The sequence below is a fragment of the Mustela lutreola genome, chromosome 5 (assembly GCF_030435805.1).
Source record: "Mustela lutreola isolate mMusLut2 chromosome 5, mMusLut2.pri, whole genome shotgun sequence".
NCBI classification, from domain to species: Eukaryota; Metazoa; Chordata; class Mammalia; order Carnivora; family Mustelidae; genus Mustela; species Mustela lutreola.
In genome coordinates this window covers 109,448,508-109,476,447 of record NC_081294.1, presented here as the reverse complement: position 1 = coordinate 109,476,447, position 27,940 = coordinate 109,448,508, and the positions used below count along the sequence as shown (strand labels likewise).

At 38.2% G+C, this 27,940-nt stretch overlaps 1 protein-coding gene across 10 annotated transcripts in view; it reads right to left on the bottom strand.

Annotated features, from left to right (window-relative positions):
• XRCC4 (X-ray repair cross complementing 4) overlaps positions 1–27,940 on the bottom strand; it is a 317,602-nt gene that overhangs the window by 33,643 nt on the left and 256,019 nt on the right. For 4 of the 10 annotated variants that reach the window (XM_059175399.1, XM_059175407.1, XM_059175408.1 and 1 more), the window contains one exon: positions 24,438–25,074. The exons of 1 other annotated variant lie outside the window; for it this stretch is intronic. In XM_059175399.1, the coding sequence (XP_059031382.1) occupies positions 24,963–25,074 (112 nt within the window). In that variant the 3' untranslated portion in view covers positions 24,438–24,962. Of the gene's footprint in view, positions 1–3,085; positions 3,533–22,649; positions 22,738–24,437; positions 25,075–26,075; positions 26,206–27,940 lie in introns of those variants that run through there. 5 more of the 10 variants (XR_009354044.1, XM_059175401.1, XM_059175400.1 and 2 more) reach the window with 5 other exon arrangements.

Here is a 27,940-nt window from a genome sequence, read left to right as displayed (position 1 = left end):
TTGGTGTTCTGACTAAACCAAATGTTTTGGTGACTGATGGGGTGGAACCCAATAATTCTGCCAAGTTGGGATTAGCACCAGAGCTACTTCCCCCTTGGTGTAGATTCAGCTCAAAGTCACGGTTAAAGAGAGATGAAGGAAATCCAGTATGCAAGAGTGGACATCAATTATAATAACCTCCTAAAGTTTTTTTCAAAGTTTCAAAAAAAGAAAACTGGAAAACCTCATCACACACTTTAACACTCCACTTGTAATTTGCCTAATGGGTATCTTTGTTGAAAACTATTTCTAATGAGATGGATGAAAAGCTAAAGTGGTCAATAGATTGGGCAAAATCAGCCACAAAAAAATGTCCCTAGGGATTTTAAAATTTCATTTCACCACGTGTTTCATATACATAGTTTCTTACCAGTCTTCTCAGTCACAACTTGTTCCTTTGAACTCTAAGAATCAAGGTAAGGCTCAAAATCTTTTTTTACAAAATAATCATTTATCACTCTAGTCTCAAAAGCTGTAAAATGTACTAAATACAAATTTTACTTCATACCTGAGGAATTTAATGTACTTACCTCCTTATTGAAGATGGGGCATCAAAGAATTTAGTATGATTAACACATTCTGTGTTTGTTCTCCTTTTATTTATGCATAGGTTAAGTTTTGGAAGTCACTTTGCTTTTTCAGTTTGTGAGAGTATTTGTAGAGGAAATAACTAGCAGGGGTCAACAATGTATAGTACAGGGTTCCAGAAAACTGGGTCCCTCTTGCTCTATGCTAACTACTTGGATCAAGTACACAAAGTAATGTGTCCACATAAGATACCACTTCTTAATGAGGTCGGCTCCTCTCTTAGCATTCCTTACTGGTCCACAAATACCAATTTTAACCAACCCAGTCCTTTGGCAATGGCTGAGGCAAAAGATATCAGTGTTATCTTTATATATTTCCAAGGTAAAGTTTTCCTATCTTTCTCAGCCCAAGTAAATATACAGCTATGTCTTCTCTATATTACAGATGATGTGAAAAAACGTATGTTTCATGGGTAACAAATGGCACCTCTGTTTTATCAAAACTACTTCTCTGGGAAGTAAGGGTATTTTTCGAGTCTTCTATACAGAGCTGGAAATTCAGAGTTGCAAAGCAAAAACTGAAGGACTTCATTAAATATCATTAAATGATATCCAACAACAAGGTGATATGAAGAAAATCAAGTCCACTTATTTTACAAGAATGTCAAGGTCCATGATTAAAATGAGCCCCCAACCAGGCAAAGGGCTGGTCTTCAGTACAAGGAAGGGTCTTTTGTCTGGCTATAGCCTTTGACACTTGGGAACATATAAAGTTGAATAACTTAAGAAATCCTGAGTGGGGGAGGAAAAAAAAAAAAAAACACCTCCCGGAAAGCACTTTTACACTGTGGATTACACTGTGGCTGTGGCCTCTGTACAGTATCTGCCTTATCTGGTGCTGAGACAAGAAGTACATGTGAGCAGTTCTCATTCAGGAGGAAGCTGACTTCCAAAGAGAGGTTAAGTGGCTAGCTCAAGTGAAGAGAGCTAGACAGGGGGAGATCCAGGACTGGAACGTCAAAAGTTAGTGACTCCAGCCCACTTTATCCCACTGTGACACTATCTCTACTCTGCTGGGGACAAAAAAAAAAAAAAAAAGTGTTGCTGGAATTATCTATCAGTGGAACAGACATTTGTACTACTTGCAGTCATTTGGGGAAATGTTTCTGGTTAACAGTAAGAAACATTTGCATCTCTTGTTGCAGAGGTCAGCAAGAATGGGGTAGGTATGGGATTCATTCTTTTTGGCAGCCATGCCCTGGAGGGAAAGGGGAGCCAGCATTATCTCACTGACAAATAGAAAGGAACAGCAAGTTTTACACCCACTGGCTTTAAAACGACAGCCAGTTCCCCTTGTGACGTCTACCTCAAGCTGAGTAATGCACTTGAGAGCTGTTTTGCCAGCCTCTCAGAATGTAATCTTTGACCCCTTTTATTTGGGATCCGGTGACACTGAGGCATCGGAAAAATGATACACTGCCAGGATAAAAACAACAGCATTTACCCTGCTTTTATTTTTCTTCACATTCAAAGATGCAGAAGCCAATGCTGTTGGTAACTCTGTGTGACAGTGTGTGGTGGAAAGGGTCATGTCAGCATGCATGCATGCCTACTTACTTCTGTATGGCCAGAACATTAACCTCATCTTCAGAATGTTGGTTGATGACTAGCTTTTCCACCTTGATAAACTACTTGTGCTCACTGGTTAATATTCTATATCTCCCAATCATCTATTTACTTTCTGATAGGTCAGGAGGTCAGGATCTCACAAACTTCGCTCCTGAATAACTCCCATGGTTTCTGCTGTACTAAAAAACCACCAATATCTTTATAATATTTTTCTTTAAACTGACTCACTCTAATATTTTAAAAGATTATATCACTACTGTAGATGGATGAAGAATACATTATTGGGCTTAAATAGATGGCAGCTATAAAATGCATATGCAATCAATACAAAACAGTGCTTTAAAGTTTATGAAAATATTGATACCTTGTGCTAAAGGCTCTGAGTGTGCGACCTACATACTCTATTAAAAATTTTTTTAAAAAGGAGGGAAAGCAGGGGACATTATAAGAAGTATTAAATATATGTAAACACTAAATCAAGATTTCCTCTTTTGTGTGATCAGAAAGATTGAAAGAAAACTGACCCAAAGAATCAACTTTTCATTATGGGAATCAGTATAGTGATGTTGGGTCATTGAGCTATCTTGTGTCTTCTCTCACTTCGGGAAATACTTCAGTTGTAAAACATGACAAAATTTGAATTTTTTTTTTCTAAGTAGGCTCTGCGCCCAGTGCAGAGCCCAATGAGGGGCTTGAACTCACAATCCTGATATCAAGACCTGAGCTGAGATCAAGAGTCAGATACTTAACTGACTGAGCCACCCAGGCACCTCTGAAAGAGCATTCCTATTGCTCACTTAGACCCTAGTGAGGAGGAGAACCGAGACAAGGGCGGGTGTTCCTTTTCCTTCACAGCCAATTCCATTCAACACAAAATATAAATTACGTGCTCAGCTATTTCAAGTAGTTTATTATCTTATTTGGTGAGGAGAGACAAAGACATTTGAGATAAATAACTACAAACCAAGTCAATACTCTTAAGGGGGCATGCTATGTAGTCAGGCATGTAAGAGCACACGAAGAGCCTTTGGGTTCCTCTGCATGAATGAACCACAAACCACTCACCCTGTAGATAGACAAATTAGCAACGGGCCACATCTGGATGGAAGCAGCCCCGAGGGACTCAAGGCATGGTGAGCAGAAGGAAGAAAAAGAAAAATGGGATTTCTGGTCTTACTCTCCTGCCCCAGGGGCACTATCAGTATTCAAGGGAGGAAGAGAAGCCACACTCAGAGTCCTGAAGAATTAGACCTTAGATACTCTGTTTGATTTTCCATGATCTGATGGTATTTGTTGTCACAGGTATGGACTAAGGAGGGTGTTAGCACAAAAGTATCCTGCAGAAATAGCAAATAAAACAAGATTATTGACATGTATGGCAAGTGTTTTAAAGAACCGATTTTTATAACACAGATAATTATCAAAATATTAAAGAAAAAAGTTTTGCTTCTTGTTTCAATCATTGTTCAGTGGCTTCATACCCATTTTCTAGCAAATAACAATGGCAAATGGCCAATCTCTTTCGAGATGAAGACTGTATCATGCTAGACATTAGACTTTCAATGTGTATAGACTGAGAAAATACATAATGATCAAAGTCTTCTATTAATTCAGTGATACAAGTAAGTGAATTTATATTTTATTCATCACCTCATCTACAGACATTTAAAAAACAGTTCTGTGTGTGTATGACATAGTATTTATTTAGTCTACCCATACTGAATGTGCATATGGATTTACAGACCCCTCACAATAAATTCTGCTACCCCTGGGGGTCCAAGACCTACTGGTTGGTAACCTCAGAGTAGGACAGGCTTATGATTGATGACAGTGGGGAGGGCCTGGGGCACATCTGCGGGTCCTCCATTGCTTTTATCATCTTGACCCTCACACTTTCTTCCTGAAACTCTGCACTCCTCTGTTTACTGAAAATATTTTCTGTATAAACTTCAACAAGTTGGTTATGATTTTCCACAGTGGGAACATTTTTTTCATGTTAAAAAAATGAATCTGCTTTAATTGGAGACCTTCACAACTGGGAGAAAAGTCATTTTAATTCCAGAGGTATCAGGTCTTCTGCTACCCTTACATTAATATTAATATGTTAGTCCTGAAGCTAAGTGGTGAACACATGGTTGTTTGCTGTATGACTCTGTATACCTCTGTGACATCCCTATTTAATAATAAATGAAAGCACAAGAATTTCCTGCACAGTTATAGCTCTTTTCCTTGACACTGTTATCACAACAAGCCAAAAAAATCTACTAATAAAATTACTTGCTGCAAAAAGCATAGTGAAGTAACATTGTAAACTTACTTTCTGACTGTTTTCTGGAATTTGAACTCATTTGTCGTTTTATCAGGACTTGTGATTCAAAATGTATTTGTGAACTTTTGCCCAAATGTGCATTCCTTCTTTTGGGTCTGCTTTTTGTGTGATCCTAAGGACCTTCATGACTTTCTTCCAAGCAGTGTCTTCAACAGGTCACATATATGTTCCTGAACTCACCCCTCTCCCCTTGTAGCAGGAGATCTTCCTCTTCCATGGCACAACTTACAATAAACTTGTTTACATTTGCTGTCTACAGGTACTAATAATGTCCTAGCCGGTTCCAATCCACTTCACTCCAACTTGGCCCTGTGATACCACGGAAAGTGCCCTTGTCACTGTCACAAACCACTTCCACATGGGCCAAGAGGCCACTTGTTGGTTCTCAGCTCATTTGCTTTCTCAGTTCATCTGACATGTTGACACTTTAAATAGTTTCTTAAGACTGTTTCCATTACACTCACCTATTTATTCATTCAGGGACCCAAAGAACAGAAGAGTAAAAAAGACTGGGTTCTCATGTTTATGAATGACCGTGACAGAGAAAGAGAAACAAATATGCAGTTATAAAGGCCATGGACACTAGATGTGCTAATGCTGCGGTGGGGAAAATAGCGTGTGAACACAGGACCAATGAGGAATGCCTAATCAGGATTTAGAAGTTCAGGGAAAGCTTTCTGAGGAAGTGACATTTAATCCAAGACTGGGATGATGAATAGGAATTAGTGAAAGAATGGAGTACGTGTAGTGAGAAAGGATACCCAAGACAAAGGGAAGAGCACATGCAAGGACTTGGAAGTGAAGAGAACATGGAAGTGTGGAGTAACGTAGTGTCAATAAAATGCAGAGGGTTTTTTTGTTTGTCTGTTTTTGTTTGTTTGGGCAGGGGAACAGTAACAAAAGAAAGAATAAAAAAAATGTCATCAAAGTAGGGAGGGATCACATCATGAGAGTCCTCATAAGACAATTTAAAAATATTGGACTTTTTAATTGAAGGCCCTGGGGAGCAAATGAGGAATGTGGAACTGGAAAATGATTGAACCAGGAGAAAAGACTGGTCAGGGGGTAAGGTTAGAGGGCAAGATTCATTAGGAATCTGTGACACTGATCTAGGCAACAGTGGTAGCGTTAGTGGTGGTAGTGTTAGTGGGGGTAGAGAAAATTGGCCGTTAGAGGAAGAAGCAACAGAGTTGATGATTGGAAGGGGGCCAGGATGGAAGAAAATGTCTGGTCATGAGATGGAAGAGTCAGTAATAACAATGATCATAAGGTTGGTGCTCTTCACCAATGTGGAAAGCACCCAAGTAGGAACGACATGTGGTTAAAGGTAGAAGCAGAATGATGAGTTTAGTTGGAGCTTACTAATATGTCAAAAGCAGAGACACACTTGGACAAGCATTGGGGACCTTGAAAAGGACTGGCTCTCCTCTGTCTCTCTCAGAGATAAGGAATGAAGAAATAATGAGGACTTGTCTGTTCCTAAGAGCTTTCTCAGGAAGCATGTCTAAGTGACCCCTAACCTAAGATGTAGAGTGTGGGCATGACATGCTTCTAGCCTGGAATCCACCTTTCTTCTTAAGCAGAAGGACACTTTCCAAACTACAGACAGACAGAAGCCACAGCTCCAGATCCATGGCTCTGAGAACTAGGGTATCAGGGAATCTCTAACAAGAATCAGACATATAGTGACAAAGGACACACGACCTCATTGCCAAGTTTTTGGTAATCGGCTTTAAGAGGCCTCAGGAGTCATAAAGGATAAGGAGTTTAGGGGAAGCAGAAGTAGCCATGAAACAGCTAAAACCCGAATCGGGGGCTCTTGTCCTTTCACAGGATCCTGACAAGGTCTTGGCAATATATCAGGTTTGGGATTAGCAAACCGGGCCAAGTTGGAATGAGGATAGATGAAATATAAGGAAAGAAAAAGGTTCATTTTAAAAATCTCAGCTTTGTTAGCTTGTGCATTTTATTTTGCATTTTAATGGTGCATATCATTTTCAGTGGAGGTCTTGTTTCTTACAAGATCATTGCTTTTGCAATCTTATGTGGAGCAAAACGTAAAAAAGGAATATATATATATATGTGTGTGTGTGTATGTATATATATATATATATATATGTATGTATAGTGTATTTCAGTCCCTTTTAAGAAATCATTTAAATTGCTAGCTGTTTGTTTTATGCCAATAGCTTCCCAATATGTGTCATTTTTCTATTTTCAACCTGAGTTTTCCCATTTATATTCCCATTATTTGTCTGTCATAAGGCTACATCTCCCTCTATGCTAATACTTCATATGCCAACACAACCTGCCTCATCAGAAGGCTATCAGTGCATTGTGAATGCACTGTTTTACTTTAGGGAGTTGGTTGGGAATTCCCAGAAAATTATCTTTAGTATATGTTGAATGCTGAAACTTCATTTGCAAATGAGTCCCTTTCTTCTACAATTAGAACTATGTCAGGAGCAGCAAGGATGAGAGCTTGTGGCTGACCTGAATTTCTGTAAGCAGAGCAGTCAACATCCCCACAGCGCCTGGCACAAGGGTGGCCACCTCCCTCTGCTCTATTAGTCATCATTAGCGACACCAGGGAGTGGTTTAACTCAGTTTACAAAAAAGCAATTGTTCTGAGTCTACTCTCAGGGGACTGTTTTGTCAGGGGCACCGGCTCTATTGCATCAGGCACCAGACTGTGCCCACCTCTCCTTCCTGATAGTTCTGGTTCACTGGGATTGGCAGTAGATTAGCAGTAACAATCCTGGACCTTTAATGCTGCTCTTCTTGGGCACCAGGCACTGTGCTAAGTGCCATTTCACATGAGCTCATTTATCTTCAGAGACACCTGTGATGTGAGATTATTGGCTGCGTTTTAGAAATGACAAAACTGAAGTTCAGGGAGAGGAAGACATTTCCTAAGGGTCACCCTGAATGGGGCTTTGAACTCCACTGTTTGAATCTTCAATCTGTTCTCTTAATCAGAATCTTGAAGCTGAAATCTCTCAGGCACTGGACCAATGGCCTGTTCCCAGAGGATGCGGGGGACAAGAACTCTTGGATCCTACCCCAACTCTTCTTTTGTTGCTTTATATACTGAGGGTCAGTGTAGAGCTCAGTGAAATAAGAAATCACAGCCATGTTTTAAGAACAGTTCTGAAGTTCTGCATTTGCTCTGCTCTCTCAGTAAACCAGCTCTTTACCTGACATGGAATCCAGAATTGCCTGCTTTGTATGCTCTAGTGACTGACTAAAAGAAAAGCCTCACTGATTGGCTACGAAGTCCAAAGTCTTATGCCAGTAATTCTCGATTAGATGACAGGATCATATAACAAGACAACAGGCAGCCAGTACAAGTCCACTGTACTCCATCTTTGACATCCCTTTATTAGTCACCTTGTTATGCAGGAATGTCCCAGGACAAAAGACATGGGCAGGTATATTTTGTTAGTGTGAAGGTTGGAAACAATTATAAGAGTGGGGACCTAGTGAAGAGATCACAAGCGATCGAGTGAGACAGATGGAGAAAAAACAAATGTAGCAGAAATTTGAAGAGAGAGAGAGCTCTTATTTGTCGCATGTTTAAAGGGCAACTAATCAGATTTAATTGATTACAGGCCACTCTAAAGAACCACATGCTGAGACTGGCTACAGTTTTTCCTAATGACAGTTTTACAGTTAAGAAAATATCACTGTCTTCATTCTAGAGACAGCTATCATTTCACAATTCAGAGAAAATGTTGTGAGAATTTATTATATAGCATGGAAAACTTCTGGAATCAAACCATTATTATCTAATAGATAAAGGAAGCCCAGATTATAGAGGAGGAATGTGTATTAGCCACAAACACTTAACACAAGGGGTTTCCTGCACTGGACTACACTTCAAAGTTTTTGAACACCAAACAGCAAAACAGAGGAGTCTGCCATTTTGATGCTGCAGATAGCCTTTCTATTCTGGGAAAAACAGCCCACTATGCTTGTTAGTTATGAATAATAAAGCAAATATCTCTGTCGTCGAAGCCAAAATAATAATCTGGATTCAGACCCTTTTAAGCCCACAGGATGGCTCTTCCATTTAGTCGCATAAATCAGATATGATTTCACAGAGTTTTCTTTCTCTGCAGATGACTTTTGGGGTAGAGGAGAGCAGAGTCCAGGGCAGAAACTTGCTTTTGTTGTTATATGGATTTAGGTTGCTTTACAATAGCATATTATTGTTTATTGTTGGGAAGACCGTATCAGATCACACAAGTCTATGGTGTATATGCGTGTGTGTATGTATAATAAATGCACATGCTGGGGAAATTAGAGGCTCAGTCAGTTGAACCTCTGCTTCTTGATTTCGGCACAGGTCATCTTGGGGTGATGGGATCTGACCTGTATCAGGTCAAATGCACAACAGGGTCGGCTTCAGATTTTCTTCCTCTCCTTTTGTCCCCCCTGCTCATGCTCTCATGCTGGCTCTCTCTCTCTCTCTCTCAAAAAATAAATTTAGAAAAAAAAAAAAAAAGCCTGTGTTTGTTACTGTTCCCATATGTCAAGATCTTAGTATCAAAGAATCTGAAGACTACAAGAAAGTTGGGTATGTTTAAACTTGACATTTTATAAAAAGTTCTTGATTGGGCTTGGTACAGCTTAAAATGGTTTGTAGATGCCCCCATACTTTCTTTAATAAATGGCCCAACAGCCCTAGTTGGGGAGAAATAAAGTGATATTGAACCATTTGCCTGGTTAAGTATATAGATTAAGGCTGACCCAGCAGAAGAGTGTGGGGGTTTCCTTGGAGAATTTACAGAATCTTTTCTCAAAAGAAATCCTGGAATATGCAATAGGTCAGGAGGCAAAATTTAGGATAAGGAGAGGAGGAACTTTTCCTTTGAGTCTCATGATGACTGGGCTTAGTAGAGGAGAAGAGTAGAGGAGAATACCACTGAGAAGTGTGCATATGAGTGTGCTAGATGGTAGATGCTGATAAGCTGGTTCTTGTAATATGATCACACGTGACTGGTTACTCCCTATGGGTCTGGCCACAGTATATTAAATGAGTCAGTGAGGTACACTTTCCTTGTAGTATTCCCAACCTTTCAGGTTTTCAAGTAGCTGGTGTGAACAAAATGATGACTACAGAATGACCACCAAATTCAGCAATCTGGAAGTTATTAGAGAGCTTGATAAGGTCTTATTTAAAGTAAGTAAGCTTGATCTGCTGGGCTACGGGAATCAAAGAAGGTTGGCCACCCTATTTTAGGATGAAGCAGTACAGTGGGGAGGCAGTATGGTGGGGCAGGAGCAGCAGCTTAAGGAAACCTATTCTAGGCAGATCAAGGAGTAAGCAGTGGTCCACAGAAGGAGCAAAGACCTAAGCTGCGAACCATATGGATGGCTGAAATGATAAATGATGACCAGGATGCACCTGAAGAGGGAACAACCCAGTGGTCACATAGGGTGATGGCTGAGGTCTTTATTTTGGATATTTAAAAACACGGGGGCATAAATACCTCTTCAAAACAATGATTTCATTTCCTTTGGATATACATCCAGAAGTATGATTACTGGAACACATGGTAGTCCTATTTATAATTTCCTAAGGAACCTCCACACTGTTTTCCATAATGGTTAAAGCAATGTGCATTCTCACCAGCAAAACACCGAAGTTCCCTTATCTCCACATCCTCATCAACACCTGTTATCTTTTGATTGTTTGCTGACAGCCATTGTAGGAGGTATGAGGTGCTATCTCATTGTGGGTTTGATTTTAATTTCCCTGAAGATTAGTGATATTGACCATCTTTTCATATCCCTGTTGAGCATCTGCATATCTTCCTTAAAAATATGTCTATATGGTCCTTTCTCAATTTAAAAATTGTTGTTTAAATAAATATAAATTCCTTATATATTTTATATATTAATTCCCGATTAGATATGTGATTTGAAAATATCTTCTTCCACTTCACAGGTTGCCTTTGCATTTTGTTGATAGTTTCCTTCACTGTCCAAAAACTTTTTAATATGATTGTAGTTCCATTTCTTTATTTTTGCTTTTTTGCTTTTGCTTTGTATCCATTTCAAAAAATCATTTTTAAGACCAATGTCAAGGAAATTACCCCTTCTGTTTTCTTCAAGGAGTTTTATGGTTATAGAGCTTACATTTAAGTTTTTAAGTTATTTTGAGTTGATTTTTATGTACAGTGTAAAGATAAAGGGTCCTATTTTGTTCTTTTGCATGTGGCAATCCAGTTTCCCAAGACAATTTATTGAAGAGACTATCTTTACCTATTAAATATTCTTGGTGACTTGTCGACAATTAATTCATTACTATTATTCACAGCAGCCAAAATATAGAAATACACTAAGTGTCTGTCAACAGATGAATGAATAAAGAAAATGTAGTATATATACACAATGGACTATTATTCAGCCTTTAAAAAGAAGGAAATCCTGTTATTTGAAAGAATATGGATGAAACTGGAGGACTTTACGGTGAGTAAAATAAGCCAGACACAGAGCGATAAATATCATATGATCTCAATTAAATGTTTGATCTCAAATTAAAAAAAAAAAAAAAAAAAGACCTCCCTGAAAACATGGAATCCAAGTAGAAACATGAAAATAAGGAAGGGATTATGTACGTATTATCTGAAGGGAAAAGCATTTCAACTAGAGGATCAGCATGTTCAAGGCACAGTGATGACATGACTGTGGGTGGAAGAAAGATAGAGCAAAAGAGGCACTGTAGGAGGTAAAGCCAGAGACATGGAGTTGGGAGCAGATCATTAAAACCTTTTCAGAGATGGTAAAGATCTTGAGTGTGCAGAGATGGCACAGAAGAGTTTTGAGCAGAGAAGAAACATGACCTGATATTTTTAAAATTAAATATTTATTTATTTGAGAAAGAGAGAGCGTGTGGAAGAGGTGGAAAGGGGCAGGATGAGAGGGAGAGAGAGAATCTCAAGCAGGCTTCACGCTGAGCACAGAGCCCGACACGGGTCTCAAACCCAGGACCCTGAGATCATGACCTCAGCCAAAATCAAGAGTTGGATGCCCAATGGACTAAGCCACCCAGGCGCCCCTGCTCTGATATTTTTAAATGGTTACTGGTTGCTATGGGAAGAGACTGCAGGGAGACTAGTCAGGAGTTCCATATGTACTGCCAATAACCCAGGTAAAAGAGGATGTTCGCTTATTCGAGCTCTGAAGTTGGTAAAAAAGAAAAAAAAAAGTCAGATTCTCAGTGTCTGTTGCTCAGGAACTGGATGGATATAGGATGCGAGAGAAATAGATGAATCAAGGATATCTCCAAAAGAGGTTTTGCCTGGGCAGCTGAAGAGAGCTGTTATTTAGGAAATAGAAAAAGCTGGTAAAGAAGTATGTTTGAGGAGAAAATAAAGCATTTAAAGTTAGATTTACCATTTCTATTGTACATCCAAGAAGAGAGGGCAGGAGGCAGTTGGCAATTTTCATCCTGTAAAAGTTACTTAAAGCAATAACTAGATGAGGCCACTTAGCCAACAATGTGAAGAAGTCTGAGGACTGATCCCTTTACAGAGATTGGGAACATTAGAAGGAAGCAAAAAAAAAAAAAAAAAAAAAAAAGGAGTAAAAAGGAATAGCCAATGGAACAGGAAGAGAACCAAGAGAAAACAATGAAGCAGAGACGAAGTGTTTTAAGTTATGAATGTTTCTATGCGACTAAGATGAGAACAAAAATGACCCATGACTGTAGCACAGCTCCGTTAAGACTGGGACTTGGAGATTTAGAGATATTCTAAATCTAGAGTGGTTCACTAATTAGGTAGAATAATAACCTATGTATTAATAAGTCAACTCAAGGTGAAAATACGTGGATCTGTTAAAAAAAAAATCAAAAATGACATATCTGATCAAGATATACCACCAGTGGTGGCAGAGGGCATATGCTGAGGAGTGGTCTGTCTACAGTTTAATTCAGCTATTATTTGGAGCCCCTTCTAGAAAAGTGGAAAGTTGATTTATAGTTATGGGAATTAAGGGAGGTCATACGGTCTCTCTCTGTTGACACAGTCTCCAACACTGAGGCCATCAGAAAGACCATCTCAATGACTATTTTTCTTTAGTTGAAGTTAGTTATAAGGAATCCATTTACTCAGTTTTATTCTGTTCAGATTTTTGTTCTTATCTTGGCACTTCGGGATATCTGTGAATGCAATTGGTAGTGAGTCTAAGAGATGGAGTTTGTTCAAGATGGGCACATTTCTCTAGTTTGTGAATTGTGGGCCAAAAATGGAATGGTAGCTCTGAAAATGAAAGCCAGGCACAGAGGTTTGTTGTTAACTTTCATGAAGGGCCCTATAACAATTTAAGTGTCTCACCCTTCTGGGACTAAAGACATCATGCTTTCCCATGACCTGAAATGGAAAATCATTCTAGTGTTTCTGGGACAGCATAGAACACACACTACGTGAAGCTGTCATAAAATATTTTACTTGTTTTATCTTACTTTTTCCTCCTGCTAGTTCCCTTTATTTTGGCAAGAGGTAGGATGTGATGACCTAAATGAGGCTTTTCCACATCTAATTTCCAGATTTGGGGACAAAAGGTTTACTTTCCTCTTTAAAAACATATGAACTTCCAGAAGTGACCCAGAAAGAGTCCCACTGAAGGCAAATGTCCTATCAGTTTTAGCATGATCTGCAACACTTTACTGGAATGGGATTTCCATTACCTCTTGAGCAGACTAGTCACATGAAGGAAATTTACAGTACCCTAAGTGGTATTTCCTGAGGTGATGGGTCTCCCACCTAACAGCCTTGGAGCACAAGTCTCACAAAGCATAATGCTTTCTGCATACAGACCTATAAATGCCCACTACAGACTTCACCAAATAAGCCTCTGCCTACAAGGTTCTACAAGTCTATACAGGAAATTCAAACAAAACTGTGTCCGTTTCTCTTCACTTTTTTTCCTAAGCTCACACCCCTGGGTTTTGGTTAACATTTAAAAAAGATATTTAAAACTGCACTTCAGCCACCTTGTAAAATGAAAGAGTACATTGTACAGGCACCAAAGGTACACGTCAGTGCTTTTATCAAATTCCGGGTCCTGCTCTACTGCACTAATTGGAACCATGTGTTGAAAATGCAAGACAGGACTTTTTCAGCTGTTCTTTAATTAAATGGAATAAAATAAGGACAAAAACCTCACATTTCTTTATAAAGAGAGACTGCTGGATTGTTCTTTTAGCAGGACTGATAGATGATCCTGAGTGGGAAGTCAGCCCCTGTGTCAGGGCTCCAGGGCCATTGGTAGTCATTTTAATATTTAAGGTATTCTCAAGGATTCCATGATATGGTTTACCTACATTCAGAAAATGCCTGATTGCAAACACTTCTCTGATAAGGAGAGTAAGGGAAGTGATGGAAAGCCCAATTATTTTCATGTACACTAGAAGACTGACTCATGAAGATTCTTTTTGATCTTTGTATAAAGTTCAGTCACTGCAAAAGTCATCAGTGAGGTGGAAAGAGTGCCTCCTCATGCACTTGCCCACTGAAGTCTATGGAGAAAGAGTGGCCAATATGAGTGAGTGTGTGCCTAGCAGAAAGACTTCGAAAAATACAGTCTCGAGTTTTCTCTTGAAACTTGAAAAACAAAATGTAATTCGATTTTTTTAGAAGTGTTATTTCTGCCACTTTATTTTGGGGAAAAGGATACTCTATACTTTAAATTGTCCTGGGATCAAAATCCCATGGAATAAAAGGTTAGTTCACAGTGTCTCCTTTCAGGATATGAGCCCCTCTTTCATGATGCTTTATGGTATTTCACATTCACTGAATGGCACCAGTGTATTGAACTCCACTCCCTTCCTCCCGTACAAGTTTTAGATCCAGAACTGGAACCTCTGCACAAAGTGTTGAAGCCTTAGGAAGGAGATGAGAATATTGCTTCCAACAGCACAATGGCACCTACAGCCTCCAAAAAGAGGTGATGAAGTGAATTAATGAGGACAGCAACAGCAATTCCTCCAAAGGTGTATATAAACCGCATTCTGCAGGACATGGGAATGTCAAAGCAGGGCTGGAATGTTCAAGAAAGGAGGGCAATTTCACAAGAGGTTAAAAATCACTCCTAAAGGAAATGGTGAAACCACTCTTGCTTGTATCAAAGCCCAAGACCCAGGCACTAGAAAGGGGTCTTTCTGTTGTGGGCCGTTGTGTCACTCTACCATCAGGAGTCTTTCTCAACTTCCAAAGATTGCTGGAAAAATTTAATCTGTGGATATTGCTTAGTATGAAGTGGAGCTTGACTATCTTCCAGACAGGATGGCAACCGCATCAGAGAGTTACACAACCTGCAGAGAAGTGGGAGAGACCTCTGGGTGCCTGTGGTTTTGCCCTTACGTTGTCTTCAGATTGCACTTTCAAAAGCACAAATTGCATCGTCACTCCCTTTCTTCTCTTAAGATCCTTCTATAGTTATTCCTTCACATTAAAAATCCATGAGGAGCCACACTACCTTCTCAGCCTCACACTGCACCTTTTTTCTCCCTTCACGGCAGCCACAAAGCACTGAAGATGCCACACACCCCCACTCCTCTGTGCCTCACACATGGCCGAGTGCATCTCAGCCCTCTGCCAAATCCTCAGTCATCCCAGAAGTTCAGTTCAAACTTCGTCTATCTATTCAGGTCTCCCTCGCCCACAACCTCTACTTCCTCCCAACAAAATAAGTGCTAAAGAAGTGATTCTTCCTTATGCCCTCTGAGCTTCCTGGGCTCCTCTCTTGGAGCACTTGTCACACATCTTGATTGTGTACATATCTGCCTCCTTCCTTGGTCTAGACTTCCAGGTACTATGAGACAAGATGATGTCACTCATTCCTATATCCCCAGTGCCCGGAAGAGAGCTTGACACAAAGTGTTCAGTAAACATTTGGTGACTGAATAAGCACATAGACACTAGGATCTGCATTCTTCTAATCATAGTTGAGAATTTTATGTAAGCTGAAGGACACAGGGCAGATTCCTCTGTCCTTGCACATAGCCCAAAGTTCAAATTCTTGAGATGAAAGATTACTGACACATAGGGTGGTGACAGTGAAAACACACATTGAATTACTACCACTGAAAGGACTTTACTTAACATTTGCTGAATGCAGGCAATTACGAAAGCTATTTATATCAGAGATGATAGGTTAGAGCTATAACAGAAACAACAAAGGAAGAAAGAAACCTCTTCAGAAATGGCAATCTTTTATATAGAAGTCCTCAAGAAATTACTAGCATTTGTTTTATTATATACTTTCCTTTTTCTCTCACCTTCATCAAATGCCGTGATTCTTGCAGAACATAAAGTTCTTATTAAACAAGCATAGCCTTTGGATGACATGTTATTGAGTCTGAAGATCTGTCTCTATGTCATAAGTAACCACACTTTGAGAGTCTAAATCATAAGGAAAGATAACCAGTTATTGCCAACATAGAGCTGCAATTTTATCTTCTAGGGAAGAATATGAATACATGAATGAATGGGTGAATACATAAACATACTTAAAACTCTGGGATAGATTTTTCTTTTCCCTAGACAGCACTTGGGCAGATGCTTACAATGTTTTTCTCCAGAGTTCTTCCCTTTTTTATACTTCAGTGGCAAATCTGCCTCCCTTCTGAGAGTCACATTAATTTTTTAGATAGGTCAATACCTTCAATTAGGCCTTGCTTTGCTTAGAACTCATGCCATCTTTCTAACATGACATTACATATATTGTGAGGGCAGATGGTATTATCTCAACACTTAACACGAGCGACAGTGTTACACGAAAACCCATTGCATGACTACCTGATAAATATATGGGATGATCAAAATTAAGAGAGAGCTAAATAGTTCTTCATAAGAAAATAACAGCAATTGGGGGAAAGCTGAGAGGGGATGGATAGTAATATGGCAAGAGGTTGGACTCTTAAGGTGACATGTTGGCAATGGAAAATTCAGGCAGTAGGAAAGCCAGAAGACTTTAAAGAATAGAGTCACAGTACAATCAAATATAAATTGTTCATTTCCTTTGAGGTAAACTACCTCTCTCTGACCCAAACCTCCAATAAATTCCACTATATACAGAGATTTCTCAGTGCTTTTGTCATGGAAGTCAAAGAAAAGGAGGGGAGATCCAGGCTGAGTAGCATGGAGAAGAGAAAAAAGAAAATCAGTTTTACTGTAAAGTATGAGATTCTGAATCCAGTGGTAGCAGGAATTCAGAGCAGAAATGGCCATGAAAATAAATCCTACAGGAATTCACAAAAATCTTAGGAAAAACACGAGACCTCAGAAAGGACCACGAATGGGGAGCTTGAGCTAATAAATTTCAGAGAGAGTCAATTTAGCCAATCATTTGGTTTTACATACTGTCTGCTGATGCATTATGTGCTGATTTTTTTTTTAAGATTTTTATTTACTTATTTGACAGATAGAGATCACAAGTAGGCAGAGAGACAGGCAGAGAGAGGAGGAAGCAGGCTCTCTGCTGAGCAGAGAGCCCGACGCGGGGCTCGATCCCAGGACCCTGGGATCATGACCTGAGCTGAAGGCAGAGGCTTTAACCCACTGAGCCACCCAGGTGCCCCCATTATGTGCTGATTTGATAGTGTAATAGTAACACTCATGATAAGGGCTTCTATATATGCTTCACTTATTGTGCAGCAGGCTCTGTGCTAAGTTTATCTGCATCATCTCATTTGATTTTCATTGCACGGATGAGAAAATCCAAGTTCAGAGAAAATAAGTCTGTTGCCCAGACTCAGACACTTAACAGGTGGCAGACACAGTGCAGAAACGTGGCTTAATCTCGTTCTCAAATCCACATCCATAATTCCTACTTATTCTATTAGGAAATTCCAGCCAGGAGACACCAGATTTTTTGTGCCTTGTATATACTAAAAGCTCCTACAAATGTAAAGTTGTCACTCTACGTTATTCTACATGAGCTTTATTAGTCATCTATTGTTGAAATACCATTATATAACAAACTAACCAAATCTTAGGGGCTATGAGTAACAAGCTATTATTCCACGCTCATGGTCAGCATGGTTGACTATATAGTTCAGTCTCTAAAATGGGGTCAGATGGATGGCTCTTCTAAAGGTTTCAGGATAGTGAGTTTGACTCCAGATTAGGACTGAGTTCAGTTCTGCTCCGTATCTCATCAGGCACCCAGGCAAGAGGGACAGCAGCTACCTGGGGCATGTTTCTCTCACAGCAGAGGTTAGAAGCTCCCAGAGGAAAAAACAGAAACATGTAATATCTCTTAACTCCCAGGCTCAAAAACTGGTATGTTTTTATTTCACCACATTTTATAGCCCAAAGAAAGTCAAAGGAGTGATAGTGGTGGAGAGTAAATATTTACTGACAATAATTTAATCTTCCATAGTAATCTAAGTACTCCTCTGTAAACCTAGTTCCTCATAGAGGTATACTGTATCTCTTCAAGAAGTCGAACAAGACTGTTTCCAACATTACTTAGTAGAGGCTCTGAAAAATTTTCAGATAAATTCCCTAAATGTTTGCAAAGCACAATGACAAAGCATACTGCTCCCGTCATCACTACCAGCATCTCATCCTCATAAGGGATCTAAAAGTCTCACAAAGTTTTCAATCACATCAAGTAAGAGAGAAAGAGACAGAGAACCCATTGTCATCATGTAAGAAGGCGACACCTTGATGGTAATCTTTTCACTATTTGGTAAGATCAACAAAAATTATACTGCTTTGTATTCTTTAAAGGATTAGCATACACATTAATCTACCAATGGTGGCAACTTGGTGGCATTTTACACTTAAAATTCACTTTCACATAAAATTCACAGTACTGTTCTCTGTTGCCAAAGATCACAGATATTTCATACTGTCACTGAAATCCATCAATGAAAAAAAATAAAATCCATCAGTGATTTGAAGACACATCTAATGTAGGTCTGTCGTATATAATGGCATTTTAATGAATTTTAAGATTTATATTATAAAACTATATAAATTTTAATTATTAAAGTGGTTTTACTTTCCTGGCATATTCTAAAGTTTATCTATACCAATCTAGATTAAAGCTCACTTGAAATATTCTTTCAATGGTAGTGTTAACGCCTTACAACTTATTAATTGAAGAAAATAAAATTTAATTAAATTGTTCAGTGGAGAACATATTTGATATCCTTATTAGCTGGGTACGTTTTGCTTTGCTTTAAAGAACCATTTCACTAGTAAGACCTCAGAAAAGGGAGGAGTAATTCTTGGAGACATGCCTGTAGGGCAACTGGCTTTGAACTACAGAAGAACCTGAAGTTGCTCCCCACCCCCACTACGATCTCTGTCCCTGTCAGTCTCACTGATCACATGACACTTCTGCTCTGCCTTGTCTTTCTTCTAATCCATCTCTGTGCTAACTTACACAGCGGCTTTTTCAGTGAACTCAAGTTCGGCCACACCATGAGGGTCCCACTTCTTTCCCTGGTCTAGTCAGCTATGGATTGGGTTGGGAGGTGGGGCAAGGGAAGGTGCATAAAACAAGGGAGCCATACTGGACACCCTGGGATACCACCTCAAAATCCTCCAGAGCCCAGCTCAATAGCCGCCATTTCTTTGGCAATCAGATCCAGGCAGGTATTGCTCTACTTCAGGCAAGTAACAGTCCCTGTGTTGCTCTTTTTCTTGTCTGGGGCTTCCCTGAGACTGCAGCTTTGGTCACCTGCAGGAACCTGCTACATTTTAAACAGGGCCAAGTGAAATATGTGGGAACAGGGCTTCTAGGACACCCTTTACCAATGGAAACAGGAACCCATGGATAGACGCTTCCACCCTTCTGCCCCTAGATGCACAGTCCTGAGATAACTTTCAGAAGGTACCTCAGAAGATCCTGGTGGGGTGAAGCATGTCATTCATAGTCCTGGCCACCTTGATAAGGCATCCTTGCACTGGTTTTTCCTCCTTTCCATGTACATGCTTCTAGTCCAGCACTCCCACTCCCTGGGATCGGATCACCAAATAAATTGCCTGTATGCAAGCCCTTATCCCAGGCTCAGTTTTCAGAGGAATGCAGAGTTAAGTCCGATTTTTACAAGGGTCTTGTATAAGCAGGTTCCATAAGAACTGTCTAATCCACCTACATATATTTGCCAGGCTGTGTTATTTCTAAGATAGTAAATAAGTTGGAGACTGTCTCTAAACCAAAAGTAAGTAGTTCAGGACTAGCCTATGTTCCATTAACTGGAATAGCAGCAACCAAAGTTGCTCCTGCCCTTAATGAGAAAAGCTACTACTGAGATAGGTGCAGGCTCCAATCTCCCTCTCCTCTCCTGAAGAACCAAGAGCCTCAGGGACAAAGAGACCCTCACTCAGAAAATACAGTTCCCTATGAGATTTTGTGATGAGAGTTTAGGATGAAGGGCCTCCATAAGAGGGAAGAAAAATCAACAGATGAACAACAAAATTCCAATGAATTTCATTCAAATGCAGAGGAAAATCAGAAAGTGATAATGATAGTTGGTAAATGAAATGACATGTGGATAACTGAAAGGGATAAAGTTAGTAGAAGGTTGGCTGGGGAGTGTTTTAGGTTGTGTAGATTAGAGAGGTGGGAGTTAGTAGTTCAGAGGACAGGCAGTTATGAAGCAACCACAAAATGCTTGTCACGTATTTTTCAAGGTAACCTTTTCTGATTGTTAAAATATGGAGAAAATCACTGCAAGCTTGTTCACAGAACACTTGGAAATGAAATATGCCCTCCTGAAAAGCATTCATTGGAAGTTTTCAGAACAGCAGCAAAAGATTTTAATTCAGGCAATAGATAGAAATGGATAGTTCTTTTGTGACTAACATTCTCCCTTATAAAATGTGTTAACTACCTAGGTTTTGCATTTCCTGATGTATAGGCAAATTCATGAAGTCTTCATGAATTTAGATGTCAGCTAATTTCATTTTATTAAAAATGGATTCTATAAATACTGAGTGCAAGAATTAGAGACACAAAAGGAGGAGGGTTGGCTGCTTCTGGGCAGTATCTGTTGAGGACCCAATGACTGGTTTTCCTTTCTCATTCCGATATCCAGGAAGGGCTCCACAACCTAAAGATTTGTGGCACTGTGTATCTTACCATAGAAGTGTCAGCTTGAACTAGAGAGCTGCCTTAATTATACAACTTAGCTTCATGCTAAATCCACCTGGCCAATATTCCTTCTGGGATGCCTTCTAACATGTCTCCCTCATTCTGATGACGCACAGTTACAAACTTAAACATTAACCCCAAGCCCCTACCTCCACTACCTTCTGTACTCTCTCTGATCTGACAGATCACTTCCTCCTCAGTTCACTGTACCCAACCCTACTAATTCCTCTACCCTCCTCGTTGGACCTTTTATTTCTATGGACCCTCTCCCATAACTTTTAATTCTTTGTTCTTCTCTTTATGCCACTTACCCTACCATACTGTGATATTATAGTATATCACAGAGTGGTTTGGAACTCCAGTCTCTGGTAGTGTTAACTCCAGTCTTAACCCCCTTCCATATACTTGCACTCTTTGAGAGCAGGTCCCAAATTTCACTTATAGAACATAAGCTCCACAGCAGCAGAGCACATTATTACTCATTGTTGTATCTACTGCCCCAAATAGAGACTGGCACAAATGCTTAACAAATAACTGGTGAGTGGTTGGATTTATCCTTTAATTCTTCATGTGGCCCAGTTCTGCATTTTGTGCATCACTGATCCTTTACATACATTTTTTAAATCAAATTTACCCAATTAAAAGTACTTGGATCTAAAACATAGGGTTCAGTATTTTATAAATTTGAGTTATAGGTCACTAAGAAAAACTCATCTAAAGTAGTTCTCTGACCTTTTAAAACTACATAATAAAGACATCTCTTCCTGAGATAGGACTTTTTCTTTCATGAACTTCCCTAATGAGGCCTAAGTCATACCATCTGATTATAGACCAGAGCCAAGAATTACACATTTTAAGTTGAAAAAAACTTCAAATATGCAAACACCTTGTTTTACAAACAGAGATAAAAAAAGGTCAAAAGAATTAAAAAGAAAACAAAAGTCATGCTGCATTATAACTTAATTTTTGTGCTTTTCATTTCAGTGTTTTCCCATAACAATCTGTTTTTGAGTATAGACAATGGAAAAATGTGAGGAAAAATCATGGCAGAGAATGACTAGATCTGGATATCTTAACACCAGATCTATAGGTATCTGTCTACATAGCACAAAATTAAAACTATCCCTTCAATATCTCCACACTAGATATAAAGGAGGGAACCATAACTATGGACTTATTATGCTCTGTTCTAACCAGCTGAGTCAATCTGACAAACAGTAATGGTTGAATATATCTCCTGTCCTGGAATAATACTACCAAAATTTTGTAAATGTTATGAACTTTATAGATTCTGTTGTTACAATTATTAGGAAATACTCTTTATAAATCACTCTCTCACTGCTAGTAAGGTAATGGCCAAAATTGTTTTCTTCTTCTTTTTCACTTAAAAAAATTGTACACATATGTATACATACACATACACAGTTGTATACTAATTTTGGTTATTCAAATGAGATGACATTACGTTGAGATTCTCGTACTTCATGTACAAGATCCCCTTGGAAAATTCCAAGACAAATCTCAGATTATATGAAACTCATTATTATAGTGAAGTTCCTATGTAACTGAGTAGAATTTTAGATTTATAAAGTCTATAGACTTATAATTATATTTTTATATTTTACATATTTATATTTGCATTTCTTTTAAATTTTCCTTCTTAAATGGAAGCCACTATGGAAATAAAAATGCAGTAAAATTTCTATTTAAAATATTTTTTTGTTCCGTTGACTTAATAAAATCCTATTTCTGATATCAATAATATGTGTAATTCTTTCTCATTCACTCTCTACGATCAAGCCTACATGCATACGTATTTATGCATATATTATTTATAATTAATCATAAAATGTACTTGAGCTTTCTAAACATTTCTTTGTATCAAATCAATTGACTAAACTTCAACCTAAAGTTTCTTTTCAAAATAGTTTAATAACTTAAAGAAACATTTCAAGTGCCTATGTTGTGACAGACATGCATTTATTCATTCAACAAATGCTTACCAAAAGCCTTTGTGAATCTAGCCCTGTTGTAGGATCTGGAAATAGATAAGACAGATGGTCATACCTCTGCTATGCTGGGGCATATTTCCTATGGGGGACATGAAAGAGAGGGAGAGAGAGAGATGAAAAAAATAATTCTAGGTAGTAACATGCACAGTGAAAAAAGCACTCTAATGGGACAGTGACTGGGAGTGTACTCATCTTTAGAAAGGGTATTTCAGGAAAAGAGACATTTGGTTCGAGACCTGAAAGATGAGAAGCCAACCATATAAAGATGAACATTCTGAGTATAGGGCCCAACAATACAATGGTCCTGAGATTTGCCCTATTTGAGGGACAGTAGAGTGAGGCAGGCAAAGAGAAAGGAGCAGGAAATCAAGGGGAGAGATAGGTAGGGGCCAGATCATATCAGACCTTATATGCTGTGAACTTTATTCAAAGGGCAATAGATCACTACTCAACCCTGTTGTGAAATGATCTTACCTAAAATTTAAAAAAATCAGTTTGTCTCCACAAGGCAGGAGATGAGCAGGCAGACCAGTCAGGAGGCAGATGTAGCAGATACAAAGAGAGAAGTAGATAGAGTCAAGCTGTAATTTGGAGGTAAAAATGTCAGGATGTTGGAGAAGAGGGAAGCAGAGGCACCAAGGAAGATTCCTGGGTTAAAAGGTTTGTGGTTCCGAACTTGTTGGATGGGGAAGACCATGGTGGGGAGTGGCGGGGGAGGAAATGAAGGCTAGAACACAATCAGATCTCTGCTTTACATGTATCTAAACATCCAAATAATCATCCAAAGCAGATAAATATACTCAGTCAGATTTTTAAGAACCTCCTTTTGCAATAAGTTAGTGATAAATTATACACCTGACCTTTGAACAATATGGGTTTGAACCATGCAGGTCCACTTACACACAGATTTTTTACAGGATACTAGTTAAATGTATTGTTTCTTCCTTAGGATTTCTTAATAACATTTTCCTTTATCTAGCTTAGTTTATTATGAGAATACAATATATAACACATATGTAAACAAAATATGTATTAATTGACTTTAAATTATCGGTAAAGTTTCCAGTCAAGACTAGGCTCTTAATGGTTAAGTTTTTAGGGAATCAAAAATTATACATAGTTTTTTGACTACCAGGGTACCAGTGCCCCAACCCCTATGGTGTTTGAGGGTCAACTGTATGTATACATATATGACTATGGAAATAGAACTCTTAATTTTGGAGATACTAGCATGTAAATGGTATTTAAAGCCAAAGAAAAGCTAGGGAGACAATGTAGATAATGAAAAGAAGAAAGCTGAAGATGAAGCCTGAGGCACTCAAACACTTAACTGTCAGTCAAGGAGAAGGACTCAGGGGCCAAAATGAAAGAGGAATAAACACAGGAATAAATCAGGTGAATTAAATGTTTACTGAGGAGAAGTGATATGACTACTTCAGGTGTAGCTGAGGACTGAGAATGGACCAACCACTGAATTAATCAACATGGTGGTCACTGTTATCTTTGAGAACCATTAGAAAATGGATGTTCAACTGGAGAGAAGTGAAGGCAAAACGAGAGGGTAGGAGGTAGAAAAAGTTTTTTTTTTTTTAATTCTGTCAGATGTTATTGAGGATAGATAAGTAAATATCACATGGTTCTTGTTTTCCGAGAAGGCCCTTAATGTGTAAGAAATCTTTCATCAACAATCTAGGAAAAATATGTTTTTAATGAAAAAGGGATTACATTTATATTAAGAAGCACCTTGCAAAGCCTGTTACTATAAAAAAAAGAAAAAGCTAAGCTAAATAATATATTTTATTAGGAACACAAAATCTTCAATGCATCAACAATTTTATCATCGGATTTTAAGATTATTTGTTTACAGACTAAAAATAAATTTTACACATCACTTCACAAGTTAAAATGCTTAAACATTGTTCAGAATATGACTATTCAAGAAAGAACTATAGACATTTTCTTTGTCCCATTTCCAAAATCTTCCTAGACAGGATGTTAGACAGCTACCACATATAATATGTGTGAATTAAATAATATAAATGTGTCCTTTGCCATAAAAAGTCTGAGATTTTATGTAATTATAGGCATGTGAATGAATAGTTTAGAATAATGCACCACTGTCATCAAATCATATCTTCATATACATGTATAATCCATTTTGCACAATGGTGTCAATTCAGTGTGTATGTAATTAAATTGTAAGGTACAGTAATAGCTGCTGTTGAGTTGAAATTCTGCTTTTTTAGTTTAAAGAAATGAACAGAAAACATAGTCTAGTGAACATCAAAGTACCTTTTGAGACAGTTAAATCTCATCAAAGAGGTCTTCTGAACTACTGTTTCTTAGAGTTTCTAAAGACATGTTTTCAGCTGAGCTGTGCTCCTTTTTTGACGTCTCAGGTAATGGAGGATCAAACCTAGAGTAAAAAGATAATCAAAGGTATTTTATTCTAAAAATGCCATATAGGGTAAAAGAAAATTAAGAGACACAGAAGTGAAACAAAAGTCAAATTCTATTAGAATTGGTTGAGACTCATTTCCATATGCTGCTTGAACATAAAAAAAAAAGAGATGAAGAGAATTTAATTACTTTAACTGCTTTAGTCTCTATTCTGAGCTAACAAAAATTCAAGGGCCTACAACAATACTCATAATTAAGGTCAAGAGATAAAATATCCTCTGTGTTGTAAGTCTTTCTATGCCAAGATACAGAAAGTCTATGTCTCAAGCCATTTATTTAATAATCCCATCACAATTTATATCTTCCTTTGGCTCTCTTAAATTCTACCTATTAACATGCATTTGAACCTCTTAATATCAGAAGTTCTAATCACATGAATTTCCTTTAATGGTCTTTCCATTGTAAGTGTATATAACTGATAATGACTTCACATTTTACCAGTTGTTGATGAAATGTTAGCCCACATTTACTTACTGAATTTACATGTATTTAATAACTACATTTTATTCCATTTCAGTACTAGAGTTACTATATTAAGGGGATGACATCTGTATTTATGTAAATATTCTCTTTGGGTCCTGGGATAAAGGGCATGATGATCCCAGATTGTTAATTGGACTTATAAAACAGTAACCTGCAGGTTAATGGCTCAATCAGAAGGACCCTTGTATAAACCTTATCAGTGGTTCTTTGTGGAACCTAAATAAAACATGCTTCATATTGACAATTAGAGGTGGTTTTAGGGGCAATTATGACTAGGTTGTGTCAATCCACTAAAACTCAGTAATGCCCTCATATTTCCAACTTCAAAGGCAGAGGCAGAGGCATAGCAGCTCAGTAGAGCTAAGAGAATGAGACGTGAAGTCAGGACACCTATGTGTGGATCCAGGTCTATTTCTTCTTAGCCATGTGACTTTAGACAAGTCATTTAACCTAACCAGACTACTGTTTTCTCACCTGCAAAACTGGAATAACAGCTGTCTCAGTGGTGGTCCAAAGATTAAATGAGGCGTCATGTATGAAAATGCTTGTAAATTCCCACAGAACATTTGGAAACTATTATTATTGGCCTCTAATACTGCATAAACTACAAAAAGAAAAAAAGAAAGAAAGAAAGAAAGAAAGAAAGAAAGAAAGAAAGAAAGAAAGAAAAGTTCCAGCTTATAGTTTCTTTAATTTGAAAGGCTAACCAATTAAAAATCCCCAAACACTGAGTTTGTTTAGATTACAAGTATTTAAAAAATCTAGCACCCACACTTAGGCTCAAGAGATTATTAAAAATGAAACTGCCACAGGGTCCTCCTTGGCCTCCTGACTGCATACTATTAACCGTGGTTGGCTGCAACGTGTTCTGTCTTATCCTGAGCAAGCCAAGTTCAGATATCACACTCATGGGAATGCCAAGGTGCTAGGTATTAATGCATTATCAAGATGACAAGTCCTCTCTCTGGGAACTTTAATGTTAAAATTAACAATAAATACGAACACAATTATTTTAACACGTAATTAAATATCTAAAAATATATTTCATAGAAGGAGAAAATGATACAGTAGAGAATAAAAGTATAATTATTACATGTATAAATTTTCAATGTCAACTCAATACATTTAAATATTTTTCTCTGGCCCCAAACGTCTCAGATTGCTTTTTCTCCTTCTGGTAAAATGGAGAATTGATTTTTCTCAAATAAAGTCAGACCTTGAAAAATCTCTAATTTTATTTGTAGTTTAGAGCCAGAAAACAGAGATCAATCAGTTTAGTTTAAAAAAAATTGGCATAAGACAAAAGGACGACTCTGAAGTGATAAGTCTAAAGGCTATGGATTCCTAGTGCTCCGTTTATGATTCCCATCTCCTTCTAAAGTCACAAGGAGCTAAAGAATTAGACTGACTTATGTTTTCAGTGTCTAGTACATAACAGATGTTCAACAAAAGTTGTTCAATGAATAGGGATCATTTTCTACAGCTTTTATACCTGTGATAAGTCTAATAAATTTAGAACTCTTCCTACAACCGAAAGAAAAGTTTAGCCATCTATATAAGTAATAAATATTATGACTTTTTATAAATTCTACAAAGCATAAAAAAGAAGATGAAAATGTCCATCATTCTATTTTGCATGATTTGTATTTTCATGGTCTTTCTTTTCACAAAAATGGGATCATTCTAATATATATAATTTTGTTTTGGGGGAATTTTTTTACTCTACACATTAGCAATATCTTTGCATGTTAAGATACTTAGCTACAGAGTCTCTGATATGCCTTTCAAAGAGCATACATTTTTCTTTATCCATTCACCAAATCTAATTCTCTACTCTCTAATTCCTTAAATTTCTGAAATCTGTCCTCATTCTTACCTCTCTCCTAGAAGTGTTTTAGGGAGCTCATAAATAAGAACCTAATTAAGAAGAAAAATAACCTCTTCTTAGTCATCAGTGTTCCTCTATGCAGAAGTTGATAAATAGGGGGAGGAGCAAGATGGTGGATGAGTAGGAGACCTAAATATTGTCAGGGTCCAGGAATTAAGCTAAATAGTTATCAAACCATTCTGAACACCTACAAACTTATTAGGAGATGAAAAAGAAGAAGAGCAGCAATTCTAGGAACAGAAAAGCAACCACTTTATGGAAGGTAGGACATGTGGAGAAGTGAATCCAAGGTGATATATGGGAAGATAGACCACGGGGGAGGGGCCGGCTCCTCACAAGCAGAGCACAAAATCTGAAGTTTTGTAAGTCTGCTCCATGGAGGGACATCGATCCAGAGGCTAAGAAGGGGATGGAGCCCTCCCTCATGGGGACAGTGTGGTCTCACTACCCA